Source organism: Acipenser ruthenus, chromosome 14, assembly GCF_902713425.1.
Source record: "Acipenser ruthenus chromosome 14, fAciRut3.2 maternal haplotype, whole genome shotgun sequence".
In the NCBI taxonomy this organism is placed as follows: domain Eukaryota; kingdom Metazoa; phylum Chordata; class Actinopteri; order Acipenseriformes; family Acipenseridae; genus Acipenser; species Acipenser ruthenus.
Window position 1 is genome coordinate 6,344,803 of NC_081202.1, and position 24,648 is coordinate 6,369,450.

Consider the following 24,648-nt stretch of genomic DNA (forward strand, 5'->3'; position numbering starts at 1 on the left):
GATATTAGTTGGAAATGGTTGCTTAAGCTATTATCTACATGGCACATCGAGTGTGTGAGGGGACATTTCAGAGGTGATCAAATTGACGTCAGAGTCGAGGATGAAAATGAATTATTATTTATTTCTTAGCAGATGCCCTTATCCAGGGCGACTTACAATTGTTACAAGATATCACATTACTTTACATACAAACCCATTTATACAGTTGGGTTTTTACTGGAGCAATCTAGGTAAAGTACCTTGCTCAAGGGTACAGCAGCAGTGTCCCCCACCTGGGACTGAACGCACAACCCTCCAGTCAAAAGTCCAGAGCCCTAACCACTACTATGACGTAAGTTTACAACAGACTTCTAAGTAATGCGCCAGTGGGTGTTATGTTATGGTAATTAAGAATGGGCTCCAAATCCATTCAATTTTCAAAGAGAGGTTATAACTACTATAATTATAGTAAGAGAAGTACCTTTGTATTAAAATACTTTCCAACAGCGGGATTCGATGCTTTGATCTCAAGGATCGTAAGCGAAGGTTTACTGACTAAGCTACTCAGAGTTTTGCTTGGTGCTGACATTTCAGTGGTTTTATCAGCGACAGTCTGGAGGCGTGTATATCTTGCCTATACACAGTTTGTAATTTATAAAGAATGTACAGTAAAAAAGATTAACCTGTTTTGTGATTATTCAGAGAAGTATATTGTGAAATTACTAAGAATTGCACTTTTGACAGTCTCGGGTAAGCACTGATGTGGCTCTGTGCCCTTTCCCTTGCTGGCTTTTTTTTTTTTTTTGATACCGCGTTTCATTGGCTCTGCCTTATTTGATCTGAAGTTGTGCAATAAGCATTACTTAACACAAGACTTGCAAAGGGATTACAGGAGATAAGGACGTGTATTTCTGTCTCAGTAAGATGAGGATTCCTCATTCAATAAGATGATGTTCCATGTTTCCATAGAACGATATAAATCACACCAAACTGTCTCTGGCTTACCCCCTCCAGGCATTCTATGCTTGGAACGCTCATTTCCAAAGTCTAGAAAAAGCATAGTACGATAATGGTATGATGACATCAAAATTCTAGAAAAATAACATTCCATTCTGGGTGAAAAGAAGTAAGCTCGTCAGGAACGGGTGCTGTTTTTACACATATAATACAAGTAAATTTGAGAATTGTAGGAATATCATTACAGCAGCATTTTAAAGAGAAACATATATTATAAACAAACAAACAAACAAACAAACAAACAAAACAAACAAACAAACAAGCAAGCAATGTAGCTATCGTAGACAAGTTGCCTCAATTCTAGTGATTGAACTCTAGTTCTACAGAATAAACATACAGCAAAATATTTAACTTGTTGCTTTTTCTTCACATGCAGCCTTAGAAAAACCTCCACAACTAGTTGTTAACCTTCAAGACAACCTGCAGTTTGGAGTGCTGTAGTGCAACTCTCAAATTCACTTTTCGTCATCCATGATTAACTTGTTTTGAGGCGTGACTTGTTTTGAGGCATGTGTTTGACGTGTGTCAAGGGTGTTAACCTTGCTTCTGATTGGTCAGTTTCATTCCAGTCGCGCGATGAAAAAAAATTGAAACCGGTTCTATTTTAGCGACGTGAATGTTTCTCAAAGCGACGTCGCTTGCTACTGGTGCAGATACTCCCATTTGACTGCAGTGACTTTTAAATCATTCGTTCACGTCGCTCACGTCCAGTGTGGATGCAGCTTAACTGGCTGTTCTATAGCAGTTTCTATAAAGCACTACATGGGAAGGTCTGAATAATGAATAACCCGGCCATCATCGTTTAGACTGTTCAAGACTCTTTTCTAACAGATTTCATAATCCCAAGGTTTTGGATCTGATGAATATGGGGTCATCAGTCTATCAATATTATTGGGTGGACAAATACATTGCCTCAGAAACTGATAAGCAAGAGACAAAGTTCACACAGTATTTTAGTAGCAGAAACAGGGCTTATTGAAGAGGGTTTGTTCTGCTTTGTTTGCCATATTTGTTTCTCTTTCTGCCCTAAATGCTCTAACGCTATCTCTAGGGTAGGTCACTGCAGCATTGTCAGTGTGTCTTGTTTTGCTGAACGATACACTTCTCCCGACAAGCACAGAAACAGCTGAGGTCACCACAGCAGCATGGTTGAATGTTATGTTCCTATCCCACAGTGTCAGTGCTGCAAGGCCTGCAGCTGAAGCGAAGTGGAATGACCACCTCCCCCCCCACACACAGTTCATGTCTTCTGTCAACACAGATTAGTGCAGACACAACGGTGAGTCTGCGACACTATACGAGATAAGACAACGTTTTAACAGATTTCTCATACCTGTATTGCATCGCTTTAACTATTTAGGTGTAACAAAAAAGAAACAGTAACTTTGAGAATTGTAATAATTAAACTTTTTTTCTCTTTTTTTATTTCAATTGTACTTATTTCTGCAATTTCATCTGGGGTCTGCCACAAATCAGACAATGCGATCAAGATTTTGTTGGCTAGTGTATTACTACTTTTATACAAAGGCAGCAAAGAGGTAATAAACTCATTTTGAAATCCTAATTAAAACCTCACTGAACAGACGGATTGGGTAGCGTGCATTGCTGTCAACAGGAAGTATTAGTCATAACCCATACCAGAGTCAAGCAACCACAGCACTTCAAATCCAGCTTTTTGCTCCAGCCACATCCTTATTTATTACATTGAAGAAATAAAACATCAGACCATGAGGTCCTGAAGCACTTTCCCATTTAATTATACCTATAGGAAAAAATAAATCAAGCCCAGTGTGGCCAACCCCTGGCCTATCCAGTAAAATCATAAAATTGATGAGAAACAGCACTTAAAATGCAGTACTTGGAAACTCTTTAGACATTATTACTACAACTGAAACCATTCAGTTAGATCAATTACTTCTAGTAAGTTTAAAATGAACAACTTGGTGGCTGACATCAAGCAATCTGCAGGTCACGCTGTCCAGCTAGTACCTACAGTATACCTAAACATCTGTAATAGCATCCCAGGAAATATTTCGAATTACACACTAATGTGAAGAGCTGGTCAGAGTGGGGATCCTGTGAGCCATTACTTGCGGATCAGACATGCACATGAAACCAACAGAAACAAGGGAAATCCTGGATCTCATCAAAAATGGAATGAAATATTCTGTGTACCAGTACAGTATTCTAGGCCTTGCTTGCAGAAAACCAAAAGAAAAAAAAAAAAACCACACACACACAATCAACTGTTCTGCTTAACATTTAAAAGTTGTGTTCAGATTTAGAAGTGGCCAAATAATTACATTTTTAAAAAGGTCTGACAGTTCAAATCTGTAATTTTCATAACTGGACACAAAAGCTACTTCTTAAGAGATCGTTCTGCAGGCATCTGAATGATAAATCAGACTCATAATCACCCAGTTAAAAGAAGAGTGTCAGTGTGCAGAAGACCTGCTGAAGACAGAGTCCAACTGTGATTTAGGTCAACTGTTGAAGAAGATAACAAGTCGAGCTCTTTAAATATCTTCACAACCAATAAATTACAATCAGTGTGATTTATTTCTGGTTCATGACACTGCATATGATTAAGCCACAACAAACAAACCACTGCAGAAAGGTGCACCTTCCATATTGATACTGATAGCCAGTGGATCTCAGTGAATTTTAGCAGTTAACTAGAACACATAGACTAAGGGGATTCTAATATCTGTGAGCCTGATATACTGTATTTGCATTACATAAAATGAAAGTATTAGAACTGACTAAATCCAGCTCTGATCCCATGCATTTTAAATACCTTGGAATCCATAAACAGATTTTTTTAAATCTTTAAATACTGTAGATGCAAAGGATGTTAATAAGAGATCCATGTTATAAGGATAGTAGTACCACATATATTATCCATTTACAAGCAATGCAAATCTACTATCAATTTATTCCGCATTGAAAGTCATATTTATCATGGTAGTAACCCATTTTAGATGTACTGTACAAATCAGTACAATTTGATATACTGAAACTAAAATGACTAATCCCATGACATTTAAAATATACCTACATATGAAATAGCTGATGCTCATATATGATAACTTCACAGAATGTAAAAGAGGATGTTCTTCTCATGTGGTCTGGTGCATACATACACCTGCTGCCTGTGCTGTCCAAGTCACCCTGCAAGTCCAGTTGTAACAGGGTGTGACTCCACATTGTGCCCTCATCTGCTAAGCTCTGTTCATGGCTTCCATACAATGTGTAGTTTACTGCCAAAATGTACAGCAGCATATGTTACCAAAAAGATTTTTTTGTATTCCCTGGTGAGGTTTTAAGCAGATTAAAAAGTAAAATTAGTATTGTTCTAACTATATTGTACTGTCTAGACCAGGGGTCGGCAACAGGAACACTTACAGAAACACACTGGACAAAGCATGGAGTAATTATACTGTATTTATTTAAAAAATGGAAATCTTTGAACAAAGACATTACCGCTATACTGCTGCTATCGTTTTTTCAGTCAACAAACAATATTAAACCAAACAGAATTCACAATGTAAAACCACACAGAATTCAAACAGTGCTTAACACTAATCTGTGCAATAGCAAAGATAAATAACTATTCAAAAGAAAAAAATAAATGTGCAAATAGTATTTTGAAGGAAAAGCAACCATAACACACAGATGCAGGTTTAATCTATTCCTATTTAACATTACATGTGGTTATTAAATTGTACATTTTGCTCCCAGCAAGGGGAAAAAAAAAACATTTCTCTAACAAATTAAAACAAACAATTTATTTTATTTGGACAACTTCACCTCTGTTGTTCCGCTGGCTCCGCACTTCGCACACGGCTACTGCATAAGCATTGATTATGCAGTAACTGTGATTATTATACGTTGGCTGCGTGCCTTGGAACTGTTGCCTAGCAACCAGTGACAGACTGCGTGCCGTGCGAGAAAAATCACTCCAGCAACAACACAGAAGCTGGCTGCGCAAGTGCCAAGGCGGCAGATCTAATTAAAGTTTTTTTTAAAATGTAATGCACTGATAAAGAAACTCGGAGGGGCCGCCACCAAACCTCAAATGGGCCGCCATTGGCCCGCGGGCCGCCACTTGTCGACCCCTGATCTAGATAAAGGTTTTGTATGTGTGTTTTATACCTAAATAAACATGAATAAGAATACCCTACCCCAGTGTCCTGTTTCTGACTGGTTCAATACAAAACAAAATCAGAGAAATTCTGCAATTTTTCAATTAACCAAAGCCAAAATTGGCAGATTCTCAAGATACTAACAAGTAAGGGCTTATCAGGGTCTCTCAATTTGTATCATTTGGAGGTTTCTGGATGCCATGCGCCTTGCTTCCACTCCCTCAAAAAAAACAAAAAACAACTTTAAGCAGAAAAATAAACTTTTCTGCTTGCTCAAACCCAGTGGAAATGTGCACGCACCTTGGTTTCTGTGCCCACTAGCTCAGCTCAGTCACGTCTACTTATACCTACAGTATGCTAGCAAACTGCCTTGGGCTCCCCAGTCAGTGCTGCCTGCTTCCACCCAACGCAGGAGCTCAATGCTTTTGTCAAAAATCAAGTCCCAGCAGGGAGGAAATCGTGCCCCGTCACTCCTTGAATTACAGATATGTCTATGTCTCCAAATCTAACATATCATCTGCAGCCAATACCCAGAATAAACAAGAATAATAATCTGTTTACCACGATTGCATGTGACACTTTCTTTTACTACTAGGGGTGTGCCGATGTGTTTTCCAAGTCATTTGTTTTAAGAAGTTTGAAGCTGTTAGGTATTAATTAAATGGAATAAAAAGTGTGTTTTTACTCAACACAAAACACATTGTCCTTGTTTACACATGTTTATGTATTATTATTATTATATTTCTTAGCAGACGCCCTTATCCAGGGCGACTTACAATTGTTACAAGATATCACATTATTTTTACATACAATAACATTATTTTTTTTACATACAATTACCCATTTATACAGTTGGGTTTTTACTGGAGCAATCTAAGTAAAGTACCTTGCTCAAGGGTACAGCAGCAGTGTCCCCCACCTGGGATTGAACCCACGACCCTCCAGTCAAGAGTCCAGAGCCCTAACCACTACTCCACACTGCTGCCCCAACCAATAACAATCTTACAGTGTGATTTAATATACAACATATGTCAGTCATAATTAAACTAACAGAAAATATCATATATTGGCACATCCCTATTCTGTACTGTAATACAAAACGCATACAGATACTGCACACACACAAACACACACACTGCTGAGTACCATAGTTACTTGTGTATGTTTCCAAAGTTTCTATATGTTTCTGCTTCTAAGTGTGTGTGTGTGTGCCGTTACTGCTTACACTCTGTGCGCTTCCTCCAGTGATGAAGGGGAAATGAGACTATGATGAATCCCCACAATCTTATTTGTAATATCATGCTGGCATGTGGTGAACAACTTCATCAGGAACGTACAGGAGACAATAGTATAGATGCATCATTAGGATTGCGAACAGCGACCTACTCACATGGAGCATGGTTATCGGTCCTCCCTCTCTTGGGAGAGTTGTTATCCCGTCTGAGAATTGAAAAGTCTCAGCTAAAAGCATGCTGAACAGAATGGTGTACAGCATGCGCCAAGTAAAGTAGGCCTTGGATTTGTCAGCGTTTCCATGGAACCCATTTTTGTTATTCTATTTTTAAAATCAGTAAAAATGCATTGACGGTTAACTGCAGTAGACCCTGTGCATTGTGGAACACACTGATCTGTTAGCCAGATTAGCCTGACAAAATGGACTTCATCTCATCTGGCTATTACCAGAGGGAAATATGTTGAGCTGCACAGTGAATGGCCATCTGTTTTGTTTTTTTTACAAAAAGGGAATGACAGTACTACTTTAGGCAGCAAAGACAAACACCTCAGATTGACTTGTGTTATAATGAGTAGGCAGGTTTGGATATCAACTAGAGGAGGCAGCTATTTGATCAATCCTGCTTTACATATTTGGAGTAGCAGTAATCAATGTACTTGTTCACACCATTGTCAAAGCTACAGAAAGGGGCAAAAGCCAAATACAGCAAAATGGAAATCCTGGGGTCTTTACATTATGAGTGGGTAAGATAACACACTCACAAAACACTAAAAGCACCCTTGTATTACTTCTTTATTACAGTAAAAGTTAAACAACTTTACAGCAACCGAGTCTCAATGATGAAGCCAATGTTTTCTCTTTCTACCAATAATTGAAATATTAAGCTGACTTGCTGGATCTTCTATTTAAAAAATAAAAAACAAATCTGTTCAATTTCACAAATCAAGACACCAATCCATACTTGTAAGCATCATTATTCATTCCGAATAAAGTTTATTAGGAAATTTAGGAGACAGTTTATATGACAGCCATTTTATTGCTTCACCTTTACTGGTAGAGAGTGTAAAAGACAGCTCAAATGCAATATTACTTTCATTAATTGAACATGGCAGTATTTTACTATCTCTCCACTATTAACCAAAACCACCAGTAAGCAGAATGACTAAGAAGTCATAATGCTGCACTACATTCACAGAAATATACTCCGAAAAAACGGACATCACAGGGAACCATTCTTTTTAAACAGCTTTCAAAATTCGGAACAAAAAAATAAATAAAAAATAAAATAAATAAATAAATAAAATTGCTGTCGTTTACAGATTTCTAAATCTGGGTATAGTGTGTGTATTTTGCAATACTTTAACACTCATGACAGTACTCAAAAGGAAATGTGAATACATGCTTGCTTAGTATCTATGTCTGCCCAGGGCAGTCTGGCCACTGTCTTCAGCATCTTGGCTAGCTCCCTGTTATTAACCTGCCCTGAACAGTATTATTACATTACAGTAGTCTCTGGCTCAGAGAACACCCCTAGGGAAGCAAGTGAAGTGTTCTCTTAGCCAAAGTGTTCTTTAAAAGACAGAGCTGAACATCAGGTACAATATGAATCAATAAATACATACATATTAATTACTTGTCATGATGCATCAACATATTAAATGAATAGAATAAGTAAGAGAACAGCACTAGTGTATGTTAATAAACTATAATAATAAAGAAAAAGACAAACTAGTGTTAATAAACTAACTGTCAAACCAAATTAACACAGCACCCCTTCACACGTTATAAAATACAGCAGCAGCAGCTCTGGATTCATTATATACCTGTACAGGAGCATTATTCAAACATGCACACAATTATTTAACAGAATGGAAAACACCAAATTGTTCTGTGACTTGTGTGCGATTCAGATTTTTTTCAGGAGCTCGAGCAATTTCCAACACTTTGTAGCTTTTCGCCATTTCTTTACATGCCATTTTGTAGCGATGAGGTGCACTCGTGGAAATACAAAATGAGGCACCGATAGGATGGCGTTTCTGGAAAGATTGAATAAACCATTTGAATTTAAGTTTGATGATGATGAGTTATCAGGTTACAAAAACAGTACTTTATCAGTTGGAAAAATAAAAATAAAATTATATATTTTGATTTATTTTTATTATTTTCTTATTGGCACTTTGGTTGCAAATTGATCAAGAGGTGTTTTTTTTAAATTTATCTTATATATTTTTCTAAACTTGAGCTCAAAAGTTGCCTGCCATAGACCAATCTAACAGGCTAAAGAGCAAAATGTGTTATGGATCTTGGAAATACACACATACAGTATATAGGCCTCTACATATTAGCAATGCAAGGCGTTTCAGTTTGTTTGTGATGTATTGTATGTGAGAGTGTGCCTAGGCACAGAATTCAACCGTCCTGCATTGAATCATTCCTAAAATGGGGTCAAGCCAGATAACAAAATTGCATTATAATTGCTAATCTTTCACTGTATATCGGCACTAAATTAAATCCATTGCTTGTATCTTAAAAGCTGCTGTTACAGCCAAGACAGTCTTAGAGTAACCTACACCATGCACCTCTGAAAGGCTTTCAGAAAGTTTTACTTTTGATTGTTCTTTTAAATGTAAAAATAGATTTAAAAAAAACCTGTTATATACTGTACATTTAATCAATGTACTTGTTCACACCATTGTCAAAGCTACAGAAAGGCGCAAAAGCCAAATACAGCAAAATGGTAAATCCTGGGGTCTTTACATTATGAGTAGGGATGATAACACACTCACAAAACACTAAAAACACCCTTGTATTACTTGTTTATTACAGGAAAAGTTAAACAACTTTACAGCAACCGAGTCTCAACGATGAAGCCAATGTTTTCTCTTTCTACCAATAATTGAAATATTAAGCTGACTTGTTGGATCTTCTATTTAAAAAAAAATTAAAAATCTGTTCAATTCCAATTCCAAGGAGTGATTTCCCCCCCTCCCCTCCCCTCCTCAGGAACATTTTCATCAGCTCATCTAGTGCTACATTTAGCAGCAAGTCATGTGAGCCACCAATGTGATAATGGAGGGTCACAAGTGACAAAGGCACAGCAGGGAGATTCAAACACACTCCAAGCCTAGTTGAATCTACACAGATATTTCCGGGGCAATGCATTACAAATATAGAAATTAACATTGGTTAACACTGTACTGGGGACAGCGTCCACGCCATACATCAATAGCATAACAAATTATTAAAATGTCTCGACTTCTGAATACAACATAACCCATTCTGACCCAGACTTGAATAATTCAAGCAGAACCGCTGCTGCAGGTTTAATATTCTCTCCTTCCATTAACTGATGCTTTCCCAGGACACTTATTTTCCAATGTGGGGGAATACGCTTTCATTTAGACGGGGTGAAAATGATTTTGATACTTGCTTTTGTACTGCTCCGAAACCAATTATAATACAATTAACATACATGTTTTAAAAACCACAATGGATTCAACAGCATACAGTAGTGCTGTCATTTTACATCTAAATCAAGGCAACAAAAAGGGGTCTTGTGAGCATTTGTAAGGTCATTTGTATCTGGTGCCTATGGAATCCAGTATAATTAAATGAAGTAAATCCTTGCTACATTGTCTGAAGGTTTGGTATTGAGGTTAATTCTAAGACACAATACATACACACACTGTATAGACATATTTTCTATTTATTAAAACTACTGCACAGGAGACTTAGGTCCACAGAGATACAGCACATAGGGCCATAGCCTCAGTGTGAGCTACAGAACTAGAGTGATGTGTCTCTGCCTATTGAACTTCCATGAGGACCAGAATATGGCTGCAATATTAGATGTGAAGTCACAGTCAAGGCAAACATTTAGTTTGTATCTCAAATGGTTTCTGAGATACAGGTATGTGAGGAGCAGCTTTTACTAACACTAAAAGGAACACAGGAGGTACCATCATCCCTATGCCCCCCCCGCCCCGCCCCCCATATTTTTTTAATCAAACAAGTGTCATAGCATAACATTTCTCTACAAGCCTATGTCAATCAGAAATTGGAAATCAGCACAACCTAAGCTGAAGGCTTAGTTTCAAACATGCAATCATAGGCACAAAATTAAGCCACCCCCCCCCCCCTTTCCTGAATCACAGACTTCAGTTGAGAAAGAGGAGAAATAAACACCACAGCTGGGAGGCTTCCACATAAGATCAAGCAGCGGCGGAGTCTGGTGTCCCTGGCGTACCTCCGCTTTTATCCCACAAGACTTATCAGAATGAGTTTGAAGATAACCCGGGGGTGGTGGGTCATGCAAATCTGAAGAGAGCATGGCTTAAAGGTGGGCCGAGTGCCAGCTAAGAACACAGCTTTATACGTGACAACAGCAAAAGAGGCCCTGCTCTCCAAAGCTCGCTCATCCCTAGATCGGCACAGAATATGTCAAACTGGGTCAAACTGAATTTCCAATCTGCCCAGTAGAGGTTATAATGCCGATTAACAACATGAAGAACATAGCCTTCATGGACACGGACACAAATATAATGAAAGCTCTGACATTACTAACGTCATTCTTACTCAAAATAAAACAAAAGAGTTTACAAATAGGTCTACAAATGGTTATTGTTTTTTTATACCAGTATTAAGCAGGGTCATGATATTACCTTTTGTTTCCCCTTTGCCTGCCCATCTCAATAGTACTGTACACTGTGCTCAATTCAAATGGCATTCAGTTGCACAGTACTGTTAAGCTATGATAAAATATGTGGACAAAAATAAATAAATTGCGTGGAAACCAAAAAAAATAAAAAGTTTTGATTGTGGATTTTGCATCAGCAGTGACAAAGATCTGTCCACATACACAGTACTATAATCCATCAGATGTTGCTGGGATTTAGAAAATCAACCGCCTTCAAGTACGATTGCCAAACCGTTGACCCTTTCTAAATAGGTTTCAGGACATGATGTGAAGCATGACAGAAACAAGTGAAGCACAAGCACTGTCAGGGTTAGCATTACCACAAAGCTTTGTTATCATGCTATAGGGGGAGATAAAGAAGCAGACAGGGCACTATGTAAACTTCCCCCATTTCAATTAATCAGTTTCAGTCATAATGGACAAGGGATCAGATTTGACACACTCTAAAAGATGGCTAGAGTACTGGAGGCATCTAAAATACACATGTCTTAAATGTAAACTGTGTCACTGGAAAGTGTAACTACTACAGAACAGGAAAATAACCCTGATTCCCCTGAAGGAATTAGAGGCGGTTCTTATTGATCACTCATCACATAACTCTCCAGAACAATTTCAACACCTGGCAGACAGGTCACATCGAATCAGTGCCACCCTGTACATTCCTGGTAACAGATACAGTACCTGCAGGATTTGACACATACAAAATTACTGGAGTAGACACTATCTTTATATTGTTATTTATGTGCAAATGCAACAAATATGCCGCAACATCTGGTTATTTTACTAGCTAGCTAGAACATGAATAATTTATTTCAAAACGTACTAGTGGAAGCGCAGCTGGAAAACTACATCCTGTATTTGAAGACTGGAACACGTTATACCTATGACATCACAGCAGTCCCAGCATTGGAATAGTACAACCTTATTCTTTGTGAAACGGGTGGTTTCAGACACAACTGAGCAAACAGATAGAAACTGGCTGTGTGTGCTGAGAGATGCAATTACACATGCACTGTGAAATGTCGGGCTAAAGATACTGCAGCTAAATTCTTTATCCATTATTACACCACAGAGGCAGGTAGTAAGTAGTTAACAATCTTCACTGTATGACAATCTACCACAGAACATGAACATGTTTCAGGAAGCGTCTTGAAGAGTTTCATGTATTTCAATTATAAAAACACATTTTGAATTAAAAAAAAAAACACTCAAGTTCAAATGTTATGACTAGGACCATATATTTATTCCACTGAAACCTATTCAAGCACAAAATACTGTCGATTGTCTGATCTGTCACTTTATTTCCACATATGCAGTTCAGTGCATTCATGCTTTTTCACACAGCTGTCAGGACCTAAACTGTCCAGCTGTAAATGCTCCCCTTGCAAATGCTGTCGAACTTCAGATTGCTGTGCGACTCGAAATGGAAAGTTACACTTTTAAGGAGACAGCACAGCTTGCCATCCATCTCCCCTGTCAGTCTACATGCAACTCTGCATCACCTCCTCCCACAGCAAGCTTCTACGTTAACTGCTTTGATCAAGGGTACCCCAGGGAACAGGCCTGCAAGAATAGTAATGATGACAAGCAGTTCAGCATCTTAAATTAGTGCTCAGTGTGTCACAGAGGTAGCGAGCAGTCCCAATGGGCTGAAGTATCTTGCCAAGGAAATTTGAAATGATGTATCACGGCAGCTGACTGGATCTCCTTCGCTGTATGGGTCCTTTTAAAGGTATGCTCCTGGAATGAGAACAGGGTGTGTTCACAAAGGCACTTCTACAGGAAGGTTAAAACTTTCCTCACTCTATTCCTCAAATTTGAAACACAGTTTTACCTTCATACCTGCAAAAAGCATAGCAACACAGGCACAGCATATGGCTGTTACTAACCAACCATTCTGAATAAAAAATAATAATAATAATAATACAAATAATAATAGGAGGTGAGGATGAGCATCACCGCTCCTTCGTTATGCTTGTGGCCTCTGTAGAGCTCTTAGAATCAGGTCTAAACTCATGCAGTTCATCCAGCACCTCAGAGTGCAACCTGAAACCTGCCCCAAGCCCCAATTCAACATTACTGCCGACGTTTCCAATTTCCCACCTACCATTTACAGAGACATTACTAGATATAACAAAGGGCATCTGTGTGGATTTTATCCTCCAAAGGTCTTCAATTCCAATCCTGGTTAACCACAAGAGCAAAACTGGTTCAAACCTATCCACCTTGACTTTAATCCCCTGTCTGATCAGTTCACTGTGAATAAATCGGGTTAGTCCTTCTTTGCCACTGTTACATGTTTACAGCCTCTTAGTTTGCTCACACTTCACTTGATTGCTATTAATTGATGGAAGGCATTATTAACATCTACAGGTTGCAAAAACAAAATACATTTTAAATGTATGCAAGGGTTTATTTCGACATGATAAGAAATCTGCAATCAGTTTTTAGTTTGAAAAGAAAAAACGAAATTAGGTTGAGATCCACAAACTGATCCACTTCGATAAATACAGTTGCATTTTTATTTCAACCCATTCATCTATTATGGTTTCCTCTAATCCTCTTTTCTAAATATTTAGGATACTGTAGAGTATACCACTGTTCAGTTGTCAAAGCCATATTTGACCAAATACTGTCGTAGTAGGAAATACAGAAACTACTAGATTAGCTTAACATTTTAAAAATATACTTTGTACGAATGTTTCATTTAGGATTCAAAACTTGCCATGACAACACAGGTCTAATAAGAAATAATTAGAGACCTATTTTCAGATTTACTGCAGTTCACATATTTGATTGGCATCTAGCTCTGTTAATATCTACTAAAAGTACTTAAGCTGTTCTACAAGTCAGACTGCTTTTGTCAGCCTTTATTAAAAGAAAGGATTGATCTTGTTTGTCTCAGTGATAGAATGGGGCAAAATACAATTAATTTTGTCTTGTACAATACTGTGTACTGGACTTTTAAAATGCATCCAGTAGTAGCTTTCTGAATTGATTTACTAAATGTTTTGCCATTCACAAAACAGTTTGAGTTCATTCTGTACTGCTAAATACAATCACTGTTTTTGGCAATGTGGAGTTTAATCACACAATGTTAACACCTTTTCATAGCGCGAGTGTGTCCCTTGAGCTTCTTTGTGATTTGACACACAGTAATCAATAAATGCATGCGTGTAAGCAGTTGACACGGAAGCGGTCTTAAAAAAGTATTTTACACAATCCATGTGGATTAACATGTCCTTGAAACTCTGTCAGATACTTCTATTAGATACACATCACCCCCTGTCTTGCCCAGCTGCACTGGCTACCTGTAAAGTTCAGGATTACTTTCAAAACTCTCCTGCTCACCTACAATGCCCTTCATCACACAGGTCCCGAGTACCTCCCCAACCTGCTGACCCGCTATGTCCCTGCCCGCAAGCCGAAGTCCTCCGACTCTGGTCTGCTTGTTATCCCCAAGCAGACCAGAGTCGTTTAGCTTCATGGCTCCGACTCTTTGGAACTCTCTCCCAGCTTTAGTGCGTGATGCTCCCACCGTCGCTCGCTTTAAATCAACTCTCAAGACCCATCTGTTCTCTCTTGCTTTCCATGCTCTTTAAGACTGAGATCTGCTATTAGCTTCTCTGTGTTTGCTACTATTTCATGTATTATGCATTTTTCACTGTATTGTATTAGGCTTTTTTATGTATATCATGTATTATGCACTTCTCTGTATTTAAAGTATTTTGGTGTTACTGCATCTTGTAAAGCGCTTTGTGATGGTGGTCCACTATGAAAGGTGCTATATAAAATAAAGATTGACTGATATATTGAACTCCTTTAATTGGTAATCTTCAGGTTTAAGACCAGCTGTAATTGAATTTTTAGAAATGCACTGCTAAAATGTCAACTCCAGGAAGTGCCATGTCTTGTGTAAACGTTACTGTGAATTTTTAGCAGTACAGGTACCCACAGCATGGATTAATTCTAAAATAATGACACATTACAGGACTAACCTAGAACAGACTCTAACCCACAATGTGTTATCAATTATCCAATATTTGTGCTTCGAGTCCCCAGAGAGTATAGTACTGGAGATGTGGTAATGCTGGCAATAACAAGTCTATAACAGTAATACTAATGATGTAATTTACAAGCCGCACCATAAACAGCAACGTGCACGTAGTTTAAATAAAAGCCAGAAATGTGATTCCTGTGACAGCTAACTATGTATTAAAATTAACTTATTTACACATTTCTTCACCTCCAACATTTTTCCAGTATTAGACACTCATTTAGGTCACTTTTTTCATCAGAGCGAGTTCTAGATAGAGTTTTGCCAGTCTGCCATCCTAAGGTTTACAGAGTTTCAGATGATACCTGTTTGATCTTGATCTGCTGCTGACAAACCAGGCTTTTTTCAAAGTGATTTCAACATGGAATAAGTCAAACGGATGGGGGAGGATATCATCCCCCACATGATATAATAATTTGCTAAAAACAGTCACATTTTCTTATAAAACTGCATTTAGTGAGCTTTGCTGGAATCCATTGTATATAACGTAGGTAAAATTATAAAATACATCTAGAAGACATTTTTCTATTTACAAGCCTATGGCATTGAAGACCTGTACAGTACAGCTGCTAGCTACCCTCTACACTAGGCTTTAAATGAACAGTAACTTCAGGGTTAGGATACAGTAAGAATGCTGCACCAACACATTATTCAGACCACATATAAAAACAGGCAGGCTGTCTCAGTGTCTATAGTATGATGTCCTGCTAAATGCCGAGTACGACTTCAGCCATGGACGTTTGACCAAAAGGGCACAGGCCACCAATACCCCACATGCGTTTCAGCAGGAAACAGCGTACTAACCAGATCCAAATGGATAGGAGTATTAAACCTACAGTACCAATACAACCGGCAGTATGAACTGACCCAACACCTGGGTTCAGAAGTCTGTCTGTTTTAAATGGTCGCTGAAAAAAATGAAAACACCTGCAGAACATTCAACCAATTACCTCTACATTATAGAAAATATTAACTGCTTTGGGTTTTTTCCACTGAAAGAGGGTGAACAAAATTGCTTATTTGCTCTAAGTATTGAGTAGTGGTTACCCATTTCAAAACAAACTGCCAAAGCCAGTGAAGTATAAAAGGAGGCTGTGTGGTCCAGTGGTTAAAGAAAAGGGCTTGTAACCAGGAGGTCCCCGGTTCAAATCCCACCTCAGCCACTGACTCATTGTGTGACCCTGAGCAAGTCACTACTTCCTTGTGCTCCGTCTTTAGGGTGAGACGTAGTTGTAAGTGACTCTGCAGCTGATGCATAGTTCACACACCCTAGTCTCTGTAAGTCGCCATGGATAAAGGCGTCTGCTAAATAAACTAATAATAATAAAGTATTAAAATATTATTGTTGTGCCCTTTTTTGACAACAGTAGCAGACGTGTGACGCTGTCAATTTTGTTAGGCTTTCAAAGTATCGACTTTAAGTTTACAACGTTGCATGTTACGCTTTTAATTATTATACAACAAATCTAGAAACCATTTAAAACAGTATCACTTATTCACTGAAAACAATAGATAGCAGTTGAATCACTGCAGTAGGCTACTACAGTACATATACAAAAATGAACAAGTCATGTACATAACAGTGCCATGTTAAAATAAGAAATTACGTGTAGAAATCCTAATAGGTGTACATATGAACATATTCCTATTTTATAACAAAAAACACAGATAAAACCAACAACCTCTGATCTCGAATGAAAATAGGTTCAGTATCAATATAAAAATGTGATTTGTCTGGAAAGTCGTGTTATTTATAGGAGTCCTGTGAATTAGTAGGTTTAGTCTGTGCGCAAGCCTGCATCAAACAAGTATCTCAATGCGTGCCCTGTTTAAAAATAATAAGAAATACAAAAACACAAAACAAACGTGTATTGTGTGGGTATACAATATCCACGTTTAAATTATTCGATACAGCACTAATACAACATAAACCATAAACAAACCAGCAATGTAACTATTTTTAAAAAGTGCAGTACTTGCCTGGAATGTATAAAAACGCGTCCCATTGGGAGGGTGCACTTTAGGGGAATTGGTCCTCGTGTTCATGTCTGAAAAAATCATAGCTGCTTCAAATCAATCCAAAACTAAACACAGTTGCACAAGCCAGAGTAGCTTAGCTTGCTGGTATTAAATCCGTTGCCTCCGTTAGGGACATACAGAAGAATTCAAATCTGCTCCATCCGCCACGCTCTGGCAGGACTTGTCTTCAGCACAGCTTGCCTCCCCACCTCGATAGACCACGGGGAAGGTACAGAAACAATAAGTTTCCACCGCTCTGCACGATCCCACCAAAAAAAACACAACATCGAATACTCAAAAAAAACAAAAAGTGTTAAGTCAAGTGCAGCAAGCAAGGTCCGTGTGTAAGAGCTGTCAGGGACTCTTACAACGCCGCAGACCAACCCATCTGCTCTGTGATGATCACCTCCCTCTTCCACAGCCCAACAGAGTGATTATTACTGAGCATCAGAGCCCAGCGAACCAATAGTAGCACGTGCTGCTGCTGTTCAGGGAGGCAAGTCCAAAATCAGGGGACCGCTTCCGAGCAGATACGTATAAGAACCCAGGCAAGCTGCTTTCGGTGTGGGTTGACAATACTCATTTAATTCATGGGCATCGGAGATGTATGGGCCAACGGTCCACTGCCCACCAATTTTAACTGCGAGTGTGAGGGAAAAAAATGTATATATATATATATATATATATATATATATATATATATATATATATATATATATATATATAATACCTTGAATCACATCGTTCATCGATAAATCAAATAAACCCACAAATTAAGACAACCGGAACTGTGTGGTTAGACAATAATCCTAACGTTTCACGAGTTCTGCCGCCAAGTTCAACAGAGGTAAATTAGAAGGAAAATTGAACAAATCGTATGGCAAAGAATCAGCGCAGAGAAGCAGACTGTGGGTGTGATAGCGAATGTTTCTACATTCGTCCTCTTGTGACACTGTAGAAGACTGTTTAAACACGTGTTACCATTTCATGTAATTTGTGTCTGAAGCAGTAAATAACTGTAGAACCTTTTAAAAAAGATAGCTTTTAAGTAGGCTACAAAGCTAACCAAATACTTTGTAGACAGCTGTTTACTATTCATTATCAATACATTCGTTATCAATGTAAATGCTGTAGGCCTACATGGTGATTTTCTTTTTTGTTTGTTTTACAAAACAAACATTTCATTTCTTTAGAAGTAAATTAAACAATGTTTGTGGGTAACAAGCTCATTACTCAAGCTGGAAAAGAAATGAAAAAAAACATGGCGATCTGAAAAGTTTCAGTGCGCTGCACGCATACAGTTCAGTGAAAACTAAATGTTTCTAGACCTGAAGGCTGCTTTAGTAGGATAGCCGGCACATAAATGGTACATTTACTCATATTTGCAATTTTATTTCTCTATGTGTGTGGGCCCACCTCTGGTGTCTGGGCCATGGGTGCTTGCCTGGGTTGCACCTGTGCTGATGCTGGCCCTGGGTTATCTAGTTATTGTGTTAAAATCATTATGTAATTGCACAAAAATATGACGCTACTGTACGGTGCTAGTTGCACCTTTTTAATTAGCAAAATCAAAACACGCCAGATTTTTTTCTTTACTTGTATCACTTTCATTTGGCTTTTGCCGCTGAGAATTCGAAGCATTATATAAGTCATATTAAGAATCTAATCTAACTACTACAACCAACAGAAAGCATTCGAGTCATCTATTCAGTGTTTACCTGTTACAAACATCTCTCTAAACTGTATGATGAAAAGGTTGATGCCTATGACATACACTAGAGCTTCTCCAGTAAAGATGCACAGCGCGCGACAGACAGACAGACAGACAGACAGACAGACCCCTAGATCCCCGGAATCGAATACCCATATTCTATGTTAAGACTAAAGCAGTTGTCTACACTGTATGTATGGACGAATGTGAAAGTGTGACATCTGTCTGTGGGACATGTAGAAAGTGTCCAAATGTTGAAACTTCCTACCCCCATAAAATGCAGATTACAGGTTGTGTTTTATTGTTATTTAATTGTACTAATTAATACAAAGCCACATAGATAAAAACCCTGTAATAACGGAAAAATAAGCATTATATGAAGTAGGCATCTGACAATAGGGGTCGCTGTGAAGTAACGCAATAGCCATGTCTACTGCATCTATCCACATTGTAACAGCATTCACAGGTGAAGACACAGAAACAAGAGCGCTGTATTTACTTGTGTTTCTCTTTACTGTTTTAGCAATAAAAAGAACGGCAGTTTCAACACACACTTTGAGTTCAATTATTTTAAGTGCGCAATGTACATAATATTGAAAGTATGAAAATATATATTATTCCCTTGAATTAAGCTTCATCGAAATCACTCTGCCATTTACCATTAAACACACAGTAGTTCAGTTAAAAAAAAGTAAAATGCATTTTAAAAATACTGAATAGCAATAGCCTGGCACATGCAAATAGCTTTGGTATTTGTGCATGTCCTTTAACTGAAGAAAATATAATTAACTTTGAACATTGTTTTTAATTGCTAGTCTACAACATAGTAATAAAACAGATGGATTGCTAAACAGAACCCAGCACCAGGTACATTAAACCCAAGCAGGAATCAGCCTACTGAGAGCAGTGCACTTGTTTACATCTCTTAATATTCCAATTCCAGAGAAGACTAGAGTAAGGAATACATTAGAGGTTGCTGAAGCATGTTTCCAGACAACCCTTGAGAGCAGGCCCAATTACAATGTGCACATTACAATGTGCACATGGCTTTCTCAATTAAAACAATGCCTGTTTATAGCTACATAGAACATTCAATACCATATGCAACTAAGCCACATATTGCATACAACCAATACAGTGTCGGGTAATAAGTTTTAGGAGAATTTTTTATTTGGATAGAATTTTCCTGGAGGTGGTGACTGTTTGAATATATCAGACCCTTTCGTGCCGTGGTTACGAAGCTTGCATAGCGCCAGAAGTATCTAGTCTAAACACGTTTGTACCACAGTAAAAGTGGGAGAATTTGAACTAATATTAGGAATTTCCCTGTGAAAGCGAGGCTTATTTCATGCTTTCTTTTGTTAATTTTAAATATGTATACTGTGCAGCACAGCCCTCTGGGGTATGATGTTTGCTTCACTGAGGCACCATCTTTGGAGCATCAAGAAGGTGAGTAGGTGACCAGAACAATTTTACTACAACAACTCGAGAGGTCAAATGGTTCATGGGTTTTAAGGTAAACAATATTATAAAATACTCTTTTACAGTAACAAGGCAGCATGTTGTGCCAAATGCCAAGTACAAATCCTGTTGTAAATCTAAATAAAAGACAAATGACTAGAAACCAAACCTGACCCTTGTAAAATATGAACTACATACAAAAGTAAAGCATAAAGATGACTATAAATACTAAAATCAAGTCTACTTTTTTGTTCAAACTGTGTATGATAGAGGTAGAGCCTTATTTTAAACTGAATCATGTATATTTAATCTCTGGCATCACAAACTGGACCCCATACAGTATATCCGGCGTTACAGTGCAGGTTACTGTTTTTGAGTTACAGTGCAGGTTACTGTTTTTGAGTTACAGTGCAGGTTACTGTTTTTGTTTGGTTTTCAAAACACATGACTACAGTTTTCAGAATGTTATCTAACAGTGGTAAATAATATTTAGATCTACGTAAAGGGTTTCGTTGACTGAACTGCCAAAAACAAACAAAACTGTCTTGTCAGTGTACTTAAACTCCTGACTTGCTTGGCACAACAAGCAGATTCATAATAAACACTGCAATGAATAACGCAGGCATTGGTGTGATGCTGCCTAATGCATCTGCACCAGCTGTGCGATCAGATGGTTTGTTGAGATTCTCACACCAACTGACACATACTCTTATTGGCACAAAAACATGGACTAGATGAATAAAGCTTGCAGCCAGCATTTCAGCTCCAACCATGGCACTTACAATAAGGTTATTGCAATCCGTATTAAGTGTGCCAGCCAAAAACAATTCAGACTTCTTGGGATGTCAAGAAAGAAATGGGGTGGTATATTAGTTCAATGACACAGAAATCTCATCTCCTTTATGAAGGAACTCTCAGCATACATCTTTCAAAAACATAATGAGGAGGTTAAAACACTGGCTATACTGACAGGGCTTATAATGAGCTGACATCATTGATAAAATAAGCAATACATACATTTTAAATAACTGGTCTGTTATCAAACTGCCATCACATTCCTTGAGGAAATTGGTCCATCACACTGAAAGCATTGCCCCCATTTCCCTTTAACAAGAGCCAGATGGGACCTCAGAGTTCCATCTCTTCTGAGAGACAGCTAGCACTCCCATCAGCACATGGCTTCACATACCCCCCAGGGGCTTTGATATATGCAGCGCATCCAGGTTACCCCCTAGTAGCATTTGAACCTAACCCCTTTAATCCTAGATGTGAACTCTGTAATACTTCTGTATATTATTGAAGGCAATTACATCACCTACCTGGAAGGCAAACCCCAGATAGCCCTAAAGTTACAAATTACATTACATCCTGCAGAAATGCATATGCTCAGAGTATTCAAAACGGTTTTACATGTGCATACTGCCAGAATAAGCATACCTTTCTCAATTCTGTGTTAACATAAAGTGTCAACTCTTCCTGGCAGTTGTGAGCAGCTACAATCTGGACACCTGTAAAATGACCCATTCCAGGTTTTAATAAGAACTTGATGAGCCACAGTGTACAGGTAACAAGCTCAGGTGTGTCTTATTAAACTTCCACTGAAACAAGGAATGGACCAAACTGCTATACAATTTCAGAGTGGTTTTCAAACCTATAGCTCCACTTTAGATCAGATAGGATTACTACAGAGGTGGAGGAGGCCTTAAGTAATATGGAAATGGTGGGAGCAGTGTTTATTGATATTGAAAAGGCATATGATATGGTGTGGCGAGATGGACTGCTGCATAAGTTAAATAAAATGGGGATTAGGGGAAATAGGTTATGGTGGATAAGAGATTTCTTAGATGAGAGGTCTTTGAGTGAGAGTGGGAACTAAAATGTCAAAAACCTTTGGTATGGAAAATGGGACTCCACAAGGAAGAATAAGCAGCCCTCTGTTATTTAATAGCATAATACATGATTTAGCAGATGAAATATTAAAAAGTAAATCTAAAGTAGTGTTATTTTGCAGATGATGGGGTATTTTGGATAAAAAAAGCAATAGGATGAAAGGATACAGAGAGAATTACAAAAAGCATTCAACAAAACAGCAAATTGGTCAGATGAGTGGGGGTTTAAGATTTTAACAGATAAGTCTGTAAGCATGATATTCTCAAGAAAAAGCAATGTAGGAAAGTTAAAGGTTATATTGGGAATGAATGAGTTGAACGAGGTTGAGGATTTTAAATAGCTGGGTGTATATTTAAATAGCAAAATGAGATAAACAAATACAGAAAATTCAGAAGAAATGCAAGCAACGTATGAATCTGTGGAGCTATTGCTGGGATGACTTGGGGGGCAGACCAGAAATGTCTAAATATGATATAGAAAGATGCATATTGGAGAGTTTTGGATTTTGGATGTCAAGTATTGGGAGCAGCAAACAAAACCCAATCGCATGTTTTTAATCAGATACAGACTCAAGCTTTGCGAATTTGTTCAGAAATGATGCGATCGTCACCGGTAGCAGCATTGCAGGTTTTGATGGGAGAAATGCCATTAGAACTCAGGAGGGTATTATTACATATTGGAGTAAACTTCAGGCATTGAGTATGGAGCATCCAGTGAGAAATTGTGTAAATGAAAATTGCTATTGGCATTATAAACGGATTCAATGGAAAAAGAGGGGAGGTACTTTTGGGTTTCATGTAAGGAACTGGGTAGAACATTTAAAGATCAATGAATTAGAGCAAGTGGAAAACATTGATAATATCTGGATACCCAGGTGACTTTTGTAAAACCAAAAATGTGTAAACAGAAATTATAGATAAGAGCAGTGGGAAAGAAGTAATTAAAACACAGGCAAATGACTATGTGAAAGGAAAGAAGGGCACATTACATGTCTATACAGATGGATCAAAGGATCCAAGGTCAGGAAAAGTGGCTATGGCAATATATATATACCTGAGATCGAGTTTTGTAAAATGGAAAGATTATCTGATCACCTATTTATATTTACTGCAGAAGCACTGGCATTGTTATTTGCTATACATAAAGTGATGGAAATAAAACCAGCCAGAGTAGTTCTGTTTACTGATTCTTTGACTTCACTGAATGCTATTGAGACAGGGAGTGGAGTCAGGAAATACATTATATTTGATATTTTAATAACATTGAACGAATGTGCAATCAGAGACATAGACATTATATTGGCACGGGTACCAAGTCATTCTAGGGTGCTAGGTAATGAACAGGTATATTTTATGGCATAAAATGAGTTATTGAGAAAGGAAGTGGATATGGTACTGCCTCCTCTGTGCCAGGCAGAAATAAATGCAATAAGGAAACAGAAAATCATGGAATCACAGCAAAATCAATGGGAACACAATCCTCAGGGAAGTTTTATTATGATATACAACCAAAGGTTAGATTAGGGAGTGAAACATTTAGAGGGGAATTGAACAGGGAGGAAGAAACTATAATGACTAGATTGAGAACTGGACATACGGCATTGAGTCAGCATCTTTTTAGAATAGGGAAACATGTAGATGGATTATGTGGGGATTGTCAAAGGTTGGAAACTGTACGACATTGTATTTTGGAATGTAGTAAATTCAAACAACAAAGAGAGGTGTTAATAAATCAGTTGAATGCATTAGAGGTGGATAATAAATGAATACATTGCATATTGAAGGAGGGAAAAGGAAAGCAAAAAGAGAAAGAAAAACATAATACAATATATTGAGACTACTGGAAAATGGGGATTATCTAGATGATATTATAGAAGGGTGATAGAGGGCGCTCATCATCTGCTATTCGATGGCATGCACCAACGTCCTTTAAATCAGAAGAATAACTTCTATACAATGGCAGTCTCTTTCCATCCCTGCACTGCATGAAGGAGGAACAGCAGTGCTCAAATCCAGCAGGCTTTAGAAAAGCGCATAGTAGGTTAGTTTTTGCTTCCTATATCATAAAAAAATACAATAAAAACCAGCATTTTGAATATTTAGTTAAGTGAGCTACGTGGTCACCTGCACGTACTGTACAAGTCAGTAAACCTCAGAAACAATTTGTTTGTTCTTCTAATAAAAGTAACTGAAAAAAAAGCCAGCTAGACTGCAGTTTAAACGCATCTTAAAACCACGTTCTTCCAACTCTAAGGTCGAATCTTCACATCGCTGCAAGAACGAAGTAAACAAAGTAAACGAAGTAGCGCACCATGGAATTCTGTATCAGTCTAGAACTAAACTGCATTACACACCTTTGGAAATGAGTAATCCAGGTGACTCATTCAAACAAGTCATATTCTCTTTTAGCATTCCTGGTGTAACATTTAACATTGTCACA

At 38.0% G+C, this 24,648-nt stretch overlaps 1 protein-coding gene across 11 annotated transcripts in view; it reads right to left on the bottom strand.

Annotated features, from left to right (window-relative positions):
- LOC117419849 (liprin-alpha-2) overlaps nucleotides 1–24,648 on the bottom strand; it is a 172,754-nt gene that overhangs the window by 107,927 nt on the left and 40,179 nt on the right. For 2 of the 11 annotated variants that reach the window (XM_058985664.1, XM_058985663.1), the window contains exon 1: nucleotides 17,109–17,580. The exons of 8 other annotated variants lie outside the window; for them this stretch is intronic. In XM_058985664.1, coding sequence (XP_058841647.1) covers nucleotides 17,109–17,189 — 81 coding nt within the window. In that variant the 5' untranslated portion in view covers nucleotides 17,190–17,580. Of the gene's footprint in view, nucleotides 1–17,108; nucleotides 17,584–24,648 lie in introns of those variants that run through there. One more of the 11 variants, XR_009307231.1, reaches the window with a different exon arrangement.